Raw genomic sequence first — 10,593 nt, forward strand, 5'->3', positions numbered from 1 at the left:
ACAATTCTTGAGCTTTTGTGTGAAAGCACTGATCAAATTGTGCTTGTGAAGATGCTTGAGTTTGGGGCAGCAAAATAAACATCCTATTGGCACTCATGTTGGTTTGAATAATCAGACCCTTCTCTGGATGAAATATCTTGCAACTTCCCCCCTTGATCAAAATTGTCAAATCCTTTTCTTACAACTGTCCTATGCTTAAGAGATTATTTTTCAGTTCTGGAATATAGTATACTTCAGTAACAGTGAGATTCATTCCATTTAGCAGCAACTTCACACTTCCTTTCCCCATCACATTCATCTTAGTGTTGTTTCCCAATTTTACAGAATGTCGGAATTTTTCATCAAGTTCATTGAACATAGTTTGATCTCCACACATATGATTAGAACATCCTGAATCAAGGAACCATGCATCTTCTCTTTTACCTTCATACAACTCCACATAAGACATCAAAAGCATTTCTGATTCTCCATCAAATTCTGCATAATTAGCTTCGTTGTTGCGAGGACATTCATAACGAAAATGGCCAAGTTGATGACATTGGTAACACTCTATGGTTGCTTTGTTGAAATCTGTTCGACCTCTACCTCTGCCTCTCATATGTCACTTTCAAGGCTTGTTCCTCACCGCTGCGTCTTTGGAATTTTTGTTCATGTACTATCAATGAGCTTTGTAACTCATCAATAGAAAGTGCATCAATGTCTTTTGACTCTTCAATGGAACAAACAACATAGTTAAACTTCTCAGTTAAAGAGCGTAGAATCTTTTCAACCACTTTAACGTCTGACATCTCCTCTCCATAAATTCGCATTTTATTGGCCACTGTCATGACCCTAGAGAAGTATTCTGTTACACCTTCACCGGATCTCATCTCAAGAGTTTCAAATTCTCTACGGAGAGCTTGAAGATGAGACCTTTTGACCCTTGCATTTCCTTCAAACTTTTTCTTCATAGCATCCCATATCTCTTTGGAAGTATCCTTCTTAAGGATGGTGTCCAACACAGTTCGATCAATCGCCTGAAAGAGATAGTTCTTTGTTTTGAGATCCATCAACTTCATCTCATCATTCTTCTTTCGTTGTGCTTCTGTCAGTACCATTCCACTTGCTGGCTCAACATAGCCAGGCTCGATCAGTTCCCAATATTCCTTCGCTCTGAGGAAATTTTCCATTAGCATGCTCCAGTGATCATAATGACCATCAAAACGTGGGATTGCGGGTTGTACAAAGCTTCCTTCTTTAGTCATCATTTTTTTTTGCTGCTGCAAAAGTATCAAAGACTGCTGCTTTGATAGATCAGGCCCCAGTAGGAGCTCTGATACCAAATTGTTGAGAACCTTTATAGAAACTGAAAGTAAAAGCAAGAGCAAAACAATTGGACTGAATGACTTAATTTTATTGACTGCAACATTGGCTTAAATAGCCATTCAATACATGATGAAAAACAATAACTGAATACAATCAACTATGCTAAATTAAAGGCTAATGGTGCTAAGTGGTAGCAAAAATTAGGGAAAACAGAATACAACTAAAGACTAAGTTTGTCCTATAAAGTAAGACTTTATTATGATTTTACTGCACTGACTCTTTCAGACAATAGATTTTTTATAACGTGAGTAGATGAAAATGATTTAGATGAGGGTGAAGAAAGAGATGAATGTTTAGAAAGGAGAATAAAGGGAAAATGTTTTCTTTTTTGTAAAATGAGTAACTTAGTCTTAACATACTAAAACTGAGTTATTAAACTTCAAAACTATATTATGATTATGAAACTCAAATTCATTTTTTCAAAACATAAAGTTTAACTTTTCATGCATAAACATATTTACTAGTATTAATCAATATTACTATAATAATGTAAGATCTTATTAGATTCCAACAGAATTAAAAGGTTAAAAATTTAATTATCGAAAGTTACACTTATTGAAAAAAACAGTTTTGTACCTCAAAAGAGATTAGTATCTTATTAGTAGTACAAATAAAATCACTATTAATTTATTGGTATTAATATGCACTTTCAACAAAAACATTTTAATTCATATAAATTTCATCATCCTCCACCGAAAGTCTAGAGTAAAATATTTTTAATTACAAATAATGAAACATACACAACAATCAGTACTACCAAAGTCAATCATACGTATAGGTTTTCCTGATTATAGTGTGTTGGGTATATTCAAGTGTGAAGTCTCACATTGGATATGCGGGGAGGAGTGCAAGAATTTATAAGAAGGAAAGGCCCATGAAACTAATGCCTTAAGGTTTTGGTTCAAGACGTGGTGTCTCACTTGTGACTCTTCACTCTTCCCATACCCATGTAACAATGGAACTCCCCGGTGGTTGGAGCAGTCTGGTGCCGGTCATCCGCATTCTTATTTTTTTATATAAAATGTATTATTTTCATATTATATTATTTATTATTTAAAAAATCTATCATGCAATGTATATTGAAAGTTAAAAATGAAATTAAACTATTATGGCTAAGTAATTTATTCACATTTCAAATTTAATATCATAATCAATATAATTCACTTGTCCATTGAAAAAGTCACTTAGTATAGATAAACATAAAATTAGGAATTATAAAAGATAAAATAGGAAAATATAAAATATTTCAAGAGTAGTTATTTTATGTTTTTCTAATTTCTATTAGTATTAATATAGAAATTTATATAAAATACTTCATGGTAGTTATTTAATGTTTATTATTAGTATAGAACATAAAGTATGAAAAATTAAATATTCCAAAGATAGTTATTTTATGTTTTTCTAATTTCTATTATAGAAATTTATATAAAATATTTCATGGTAGTTATTTAATACTTATTAATATTAATATATATAAAGATGAAAGTAGAAGTTATAAAATAAAATTAAAATTTATAAAATATGAAATTGGGAAACATAAATTATTTCATGAAAGTTATTTTAGATTTTACATTTATTAATAATATAGAAGTATAGATAATTCCCCACTAAGTAGGGTCCCCAATTAAACCATAGTCAAGCTTCCAACCTATATTTCCACTAGAAGATATTCACTACATTTGTATCCAATTTGCATAACAATATTCAAAGGACAAAGAAAACACAATTAATAGAGTAAGATAACAACTACAACAATATTATCACGTAATTATATAGACTATAAAATTAAAATACATGAACAAACATAACACTAATAGTGAATCAATATCAAACATATGTGTTGGTGCATCGGAAGCGATCGTTGCGAAGCGTTGACCACAAGCAATCAAATAAAGGCATAGAATAAATATAAGAGAAGAAACAAGAGAATTTGTTAACGGGATTCGACCAATTGTGCCTACGTCCCCAGGAGCGCTGAACGACTACCAAGATATTATTAGAGAATAAGGATTACAAACTCTAGCACACTCATGGGCCTACCTGCCCATGGGGTGTTCATATTTGGTGCTTATATCTGGTGCACATTATAATAAGGGACTTCAGTCCAATATATAACATTGATATTCTACCCTATTCTAATTCTAGGCAATGTGGGACTTCATATAATAACATATTTCAAACATCCCCAACAATCTCCACCTTGATTGAAATAGACGAATATCTCGCTCCTTAGGAAATCTACACAATAATCTCCCCTTAGCGAATATATGACTCCACCTTGTTCAATGTCTAATTCTCTTTAATTGCTCCCCTACAGCATAGACCTTCCGAGTATCCTTGACGATGTTACCAAGAGCCTAGCTCTCTAAACTTGTAGTGCAGCTTCCCGTACCGCCATCAAATGGAACACGCAGCCTAGCCACCTATTGCTAAAAAGTCTTTCGATATATTGGAACATCTACAAAAAAGTTCACAAACAACCATCCTCTTCAATACTCGGTCAAATTGAACCTTGAAGCTTCCTTGGAAAGCCTCAACCGCTACCACCATTGTCTGCTTCGACAATCCTAGTTCAAAAGAACTATCATACTCCACCATAAGAAGTATACCCACAGCACGCACCTTGCGTCAATGCTAACTAATGTCTGTGTCACATCCTTGCATCCAAGTCAGTGCCCATGTTACACCCTACATCAAAGTCAGTCAGCGCCTCTGTGTTTTTGTCCATTTGCTAACAATTAACATCCTTCACTATGACATCTCTGACATGTCATTAGGATATTCCACTTCTCATCTTAAATGAGAAAATTCTCTCAACATCTAGAGAGATATTGTCAATCTAGAGAGATATTGTCAGCACTTGTCTTTGGGTCAAACTCAACACATGAGTCATTATCTCCACCTTAATCCTAACCCAATACATGAACTTATGAGGTACAGTTCCGCCATGTTTCCTTCTCCTTCAGTTCATCTACTTTATCTTTGTCATTACCTTTGACGCACCTTGTCTAGCCATCACGTCTTCGCCCTCTTTAGCCATTATCTGACGTCTAGGTTAAGAGCCAACTACCAATTGGCTCTGATACCAATTGTTGGTGCAGCAGAAGCGATCGTTGTGCAGCGTTGGGCACAAACAATCAAATAAAGGCATAGAATAAATATAATAGAAGAAACAAGAGAATTTGTTAACGTTGGTTCGGCCAATTGTGCTTACGTCTCTGGGAGCGCTAAACGACTACCAAGATATTATCGGAGAATAAGGATTACAAACTTGCCCATGGGGTGTTCCTATTTGGTGCTTATATCTGGTGCACATTATAACAAGGGACTTGAGTCCAATATATAACATTGATATTCTACTCTATTCTAATTATAGGCAATATGGGACTTCATATAATAATATATTTCAAACATCCCAACATATGCATGGGTGTATGATACTTGTAACCATATACACGCTATTGATTTTTTTTTTGCCTAATTATATTATCAAGCTAGTAATTTGAAATCCTTAGTATCAAAACCCGAAATTGAAGATTTATTGAAATTCTAAAAAAGTTTTCCAAAATCAAAATAAAAAACATCTTAACATGCCTAAAAAAGGATAAGCAAAAATACATCAAAAATCGAAACTAGAAATTTTCTTAACTCTAAACAATTGTAAAAATAAGGCAAAAGAGTTAGAGTATTATGGGGAATAGAATTTGTAAGGGAAAAAAGGTTTGTGATTTTTAAGTTTTGAGAATATTGTGGGGAAAATTGCAATGGGGTTTTTAAAAACTCTTGGCAAAAAAATTTTCTCAAATTTTGAAAACCAAATGTAACATGAAGTATCACAGGTGAGATTGAATATGTGTCATGTTAAATGGAGTAAGACTTGTCCCTTATCAATTAATTTTTGAACTCGAACTTAACATTAGACTCGAAGGTTAACTTGACCACAAATGTTAAATGAGTCACATTTTGAGCATGAACTCGACCCTATATGTGATTACATTTAATTCATATAATTTTAGATAAAGTCTTATTAATATTTATTATTAATATGAATATATAATTTTATATTTGAAATAATATATAAAATTAGATAATCATTTATATATATATATATATACGATGAAAATTTTAGAGAATCAATTATACATTGTTTTGTAGACAATTTAATAAACACATATAAACATGACGAATGAGGGATAATGAGACGAATTGGGCTGAGTCATATTTGTCTTTTATTCAACTCTATATATTGTGTTAGTCTAATTTTTGAACATGAAATCGGTCTTAGACATAATGAAATTTGACTATATTTAAATTCAATCACGATTGGGTATAACTAGATAAGTGAGTAGAGTTGGGTCCTATCACTAGACCGACCATGACTTCCCTTGTGTTTGTGTTTTGCCTCTCTCGACGAGGCCTCACCCGACCCCATTTCTAATGCAAAGAGCCGGAAGAAAAAAAAAGGAGGAGCAAAATGATGAAGACCATCAACACGCACAAACTTACTATATATAAACACACAACGAGTGAGCAAAAAGTATGTTTGATTATGAGAGCAACTAGAGTACATGAATAAAAAGATTCAACCACAACTTTTTTGTCCCACAAATAGACAACATAATGAGGTGTTATCATGTACATCCCAACTCACTAATCATTATTCTACATAGTCAATCGCTTCTAATTCGGTCAATCAAAAATCAAGTACATTCATATGATGAAATTCAAAGAGAAATATACTCTTTATAAAGCATCATACAACAGTGACCATGCTTAATCCAACAAATAAACACCCAAATTTAAGTCCCATTGTCAACATCCACATAAAGCAATATCTCTAATCACAAAACTCTTGTCCCTTTCCCAATTCCCAATAACAAAAAACATTATTAACCCAATAACAAAAAAATATTATGTGTTTCAATTTCATAACTAAAAAATAAAAATTATTAAATATTTATCTATTGTTAATACAAATATCTATACATAATTAACATATCATTAGTTGTATTAATTTTTTTGAAAAATAAAAAGTCAATAATGATAAAAACTAAATGATTAATGATATAATAATAATATATAAAACTCATACATTTTGAAATTTGAGAGCATACAGTGTTTCACATTTGATATTTTCGAGAAATTTTGAATGAATAAAGTGAAAAATATTTCATGCTTCAAGATTCATATTTAGTCATGATTTTTAAATATAAACATTATAAATTGATGGTGAATGATAAATTATGTATAAACTTTATATTCATATACCAACAACATAGTAATTTAGTAATGTAAACAAGATTCGTGATAGTACTAATTACATATAGACAATTACATATCCAAAAAGAAATTAATCCATTACATAAAAATGTTGAGAAAATACTTCTAAAGTCTAATAGTACTAAAAAAATAACTTTATACTCGCATAGAAGATGGGTTGTGGATAAAGAAAGACAATTATTAAAGGAAAGAATGGAAAGATTATGCTGCATAATAGCCCATTTCTAATTGGCAAGATTTCCCACATAAAGATCACAACTAACCGTAACACAGAAGCCTCTCATCCAAAGTTTCTCCCTCTTTATACATTTATCGTTAGTCGTTATCTTATCCCATCCCTTACTCAGTGGTAACCTTGACATGAATCACCCATAATGCTTCTATTCTTTTCCACTGGTCCCCTTCCCATAGCTTAAAACCCCAAAATTCTTGCTACATTCTCATATCTTCTCAACCACATTCACACTTCAATACCCCAAAAAACCAATGGATCCTTTCACTAATCTCTTCCTCTACCTTCTCCTCTTATCCTCTTCCACTTTAACACACTCTCGTACAATACCTTTTAACCCCAAAACGACACTCCTCGATGCCGCTTCATCCATTAAAAAAACACAAAATATTTTCACCTTAAACTTAAACAACCACCTTCGTTCTTCTTTCAATTCAAACCCACTATTACCTACACTCTCACTCGAACTACATTCTCGAGCTTCCATTCAAAACCCATCACACAAAAACTACAACTCCTTAACCCTATCTCGACTCGCCCGCGACTCAGCCCGAGTCAAATCACTACAAACTCGGTTAGATATCTCCCTAAACCGCATTTCCAAAACCGATACACAAAAACAAGACTCATTTACCTTCAATGAAATCCAAGGTCCAATTGTTTCAGGAACGAGTCAAGGAAGCGGTGAGTACTTCCTCCGAGTTGGAATCGGTAACCCGCCGATTTCATCCTACATGGTTCTCGACACTGGAAGTGACGTCAGCTGGATCCAATGTGAACCTTGCTCCGAATGTTACCAACAAACCGATCCAATCTTCGAACCGAGTTCGTCTTCTTCTTACGCGCCTGTTACCTGCGACGCCCCTCAGTGCAAATCCCTGGATCTCTCTGAATGCCGTAACGGAACTTGTCTTTATGAAGTTTCTTACGGCGACGGTTCCTACACCGTAGGTGAATTCGCCACGGAAACTGTTACTCTCGGTTCCGCTTCTATTGAAAACGTTGCTATTGGATGTGGACACACTAATGAAGGTTTATTCGTCGGTGCTGCTGGTTTGCTTGGTTTAGGTGGTGGTTCTCTTTCTTTCCCGGCTCAACTCAATGCGACGTCGTTTTCTTACTGTCTTGTTGATCGTGACTCTGATTCCGCTTCCACGCTCGAGTTCAACTCGCCGTTGCCTCGCGGCGCCGTTACTGCGCCGTTACGGCGGAGCAAGGAAATGGAGACGTTTTATTACGTAGGATTGTCGGGAATCAGTGTTGGCGGTGAGATGCTTCCGATTGCGGATTCGAGTTTTCAGGTGGACGCTTCCGGCGCCGGAGGTATTATTGTGGATTCCGGCACGGCGGTGACGCGGTTGCAGGATGAGGTTTATGGTTCTCTCCGTGACGCGTTTGTGAGAGGGACTAGTGAGTTGACGAAGGTGAATGGTGTTGCGTTGTTTGATACTTGCTACGACTTGTCGTCGAAGACTAGCGTGGAGGTTCCGACAGTGTCGTTTCACTTTCCAGAGGGGAAGGTGTTACAGTTACCGGCAAAGAATTACCTGATACCGGTTGATTCGGTGGGGACTTTTTGTTTTGCTTTCGCGCCTACGATGTCTTCGTTATCGATTATTGGGAACGTTCAACAGCAGGGGACACGTGTCAGTTTCGATCTTGCTAACGACGTCGTTGGATTCTCTGCCAATAGCTGCTAGTTGAGAGGCTTGAGACAATAAACAACAGTGGTAGATGAAGAAGCTCATGTTTATTTTAAATTTATTTAATATTGTTGTTTTTATTTTTACTTTGTTACCACCAGGTGACGAGCTAGAATTATAATGGAGAGATAAGTGATATACAATATGACAAAAAATTAAAATAAAATGATAATTATATTATTCTAGTTAGGAATGAAGAGAAGGTTGTAATGTGATTTGGGGTAGCTTAATGGCGCTATATAGTAAAGTTGGTAAATGCATGTGGTAGTGTCACGGATAACTAAAGTGGTAGTGTTGGGGATATTAAATACAATAATAAATGATAAGATAGTGAAATGTTATATATTTTGGGATATCAGTGTGGGGACTGTGAATGGAAATAGATTGATAAAGATAGGGTGTACAGTGGCCAATTCACGTTTTTTCCCATTGTCCTGGACCAACCAAAACAGCTTCATTAATAACGACTATAAATATGATACATGCTACTATTTAGTTTTTCACAAGGTTCATGGGAAATTAGTAGGGAAGATAATGGACGTAGGTAGTCAATGAGTTTTAATTTAATTGTATAATTAATATAATTATTACATAAATAATATAGTATTTATATTTTATATAATAAATTATGATCACAGTGAAATGAATATAATTTAGTATGAAATAATAATAAAATAGTTCATATAATTTTAAATATATATAAAATTTAATTAAAAACTAAATATATAAATTTGTGGGGTACCCATGAGACAAATATTATAAAACTCGTTCCCACCTATTAATTATTATTGTGAGTACTTGTTGCAGGTACTTTTACGGTGACTCACTCGTCGGGTTTTTTGTTATCCTTAGAAATAAGGGTTAAAAGTTTGGTCCGGTTTTTAGTACAATTTAATGACCGAATCGAATACAAATATATAGTATAAGAATCGAACCGCTCATGGATAGTTTTGTTTGGTTTCATAGTTTTTTCATGATTTTTTTTTTTACATCACTTGAGAGTTCAAAATATATTACAAGAGACATTGTTTATCCATAAAAGGAAAAACACTACTATTATTATTATAAGAAAAAAATTGATACTCATAATTACATGTTAATGACATATATAACAAGTATGTAATTTAGAAAGAAAGAAAATGAATGACTACATATACAATCATACAATTCACAATTAATAACATATATATTAGTAACATATATAATAATACAATTTCTGGTTTGTAACATACATAATAATTTAGTAACATATATCAATTAGTAACACTAGTGTGTTGACAAGTACTACCGTGTCTGTCAACTCGCTTTCGATTGATGTCAACCCACTTTCGATTAGTTTAATTAAATATAGTAAGTTGTGTTAGATATTGTAATTTGCAATAGAATTTATTCGGTAGGTGTAATTATTAATTTTTTAAATTAAACATTAAAATAATTGAGTGGCTCACAATTATTTTGTAAGTGAAGTTTATGATTAGGATGACTCACGTGCCTATCAACCCGCATTCAAAGTGTTTGATACCGAGTTTTCATTTTTTTACATGTTATAAACATTGGAGCGATAAAGTTTGATTATAATCTACATTTGAATACTTTACATTCATGTGACTACAATAATTTATACACTTGCTATAGTAAATAATAAAGGCAATAATAAAATAAACTCACAATCATGTTGTTTAGAATAGTAAAAAAAATTCAGAATATAAAACCAATAGGAAAGCAAATACAATACAAAGGAAAGACTACTAACATTTATAACATATATTATCATAATAACATCCTTGTCACTAAGTCAAAAAATTTCATTTGTATAGTTAAATCCATTGATTTTGCCACCCACAGATATTGCATAAATCTCCCTTTACTAAATATATTTTTTCCTTCAATGCTTTCAGATGATAATCATTGATGAAAAAATTGTTAAATTTCCCCATCTCCCAATGGTAAATACTAATAAACCTGCACCTAAAAGAAGTTGCAACAATTGAACTTACTTAAGTTAAAACTAAA

At 33.2% G+C, this 10,593-nt stretch overlaps 2 protein-coding genes across 2 annotated transcripts; one reads left to right on the plus strand and one right to left on the minus strand.

Annotated features, from left to right (window-relative positions):
- On the minus strand, positions 582 to 7,054 carry LOC109327762. Its single transcript, XM_019560916.1, has 2 exons — positions 7,000 to 7,054; positions 582 to 1,345 (listed from the first exon to the last, which is right to left on the minus strand). The coding sequence occupies exons 1-2, from the start codon at positions 7,052 to 7,054 to the stop codon at positions 582 to 584; spliced, it is 819 nt and encodes a 272-aa protein (XP_019416461.1).
- LOC109337504 (protein ASPARTIC PROTEASE IN GUARD CELL 1-like) lies at positions 6,890 to 8,585 on the plus strand. Its single transcript, XM_019574486.1, has one exon. The coding sequence runs from the start codon at positions 7,132 to 7,134 to the stop codon at positions 8,575 to 8,577; it is 1,446 nt and encodes a 481-aa protein (XP_019430031.1). The 5' UTR covers positions 6,890 to 7,131; the 3' UTR covers positions 8,578 to 8,585.

This window comes from Lupinus angustifolius, chromosome LG02, assembly GCF_001865875.1.
Source record: "Lupinus angustifolius cultivar Tanjil chromosome LG02, LupAngTanjil_v1.0, whole genome shotgun sequence".
Classification (NCBI taxonomy): Eukaryota; Viridiplantae; Streptophyta; class Magnoliopsida; order Fabales; family Fabaceae; genus Lupinus; species Lupinus angustifolius.

Bases quoted from the DNA above. Each gene is read 5' to 3' on its own strand.
- LOC109327762 (XM_019560916.1), bottom strand. From the start codon at position 7,054: ATGGGAAGGGGACCAGTGGAAAAGAATAGAAGCATTATGGGTGATTCA. The intron at 1,346-6,999 runs GTTACCACTGAG...TTTTACTTTCAG, and splicing joins TATGGGTGATTCATGTCAAG to TTTCTATAAAGGTTCTCAAC.
- LOC109337504 (XM_019574486.1), top strand. From the start codon at position 7,132: ATGGATCCTTTCACTAATCTCTTCCTCTACCTTCTCCTCTTATCCTCT.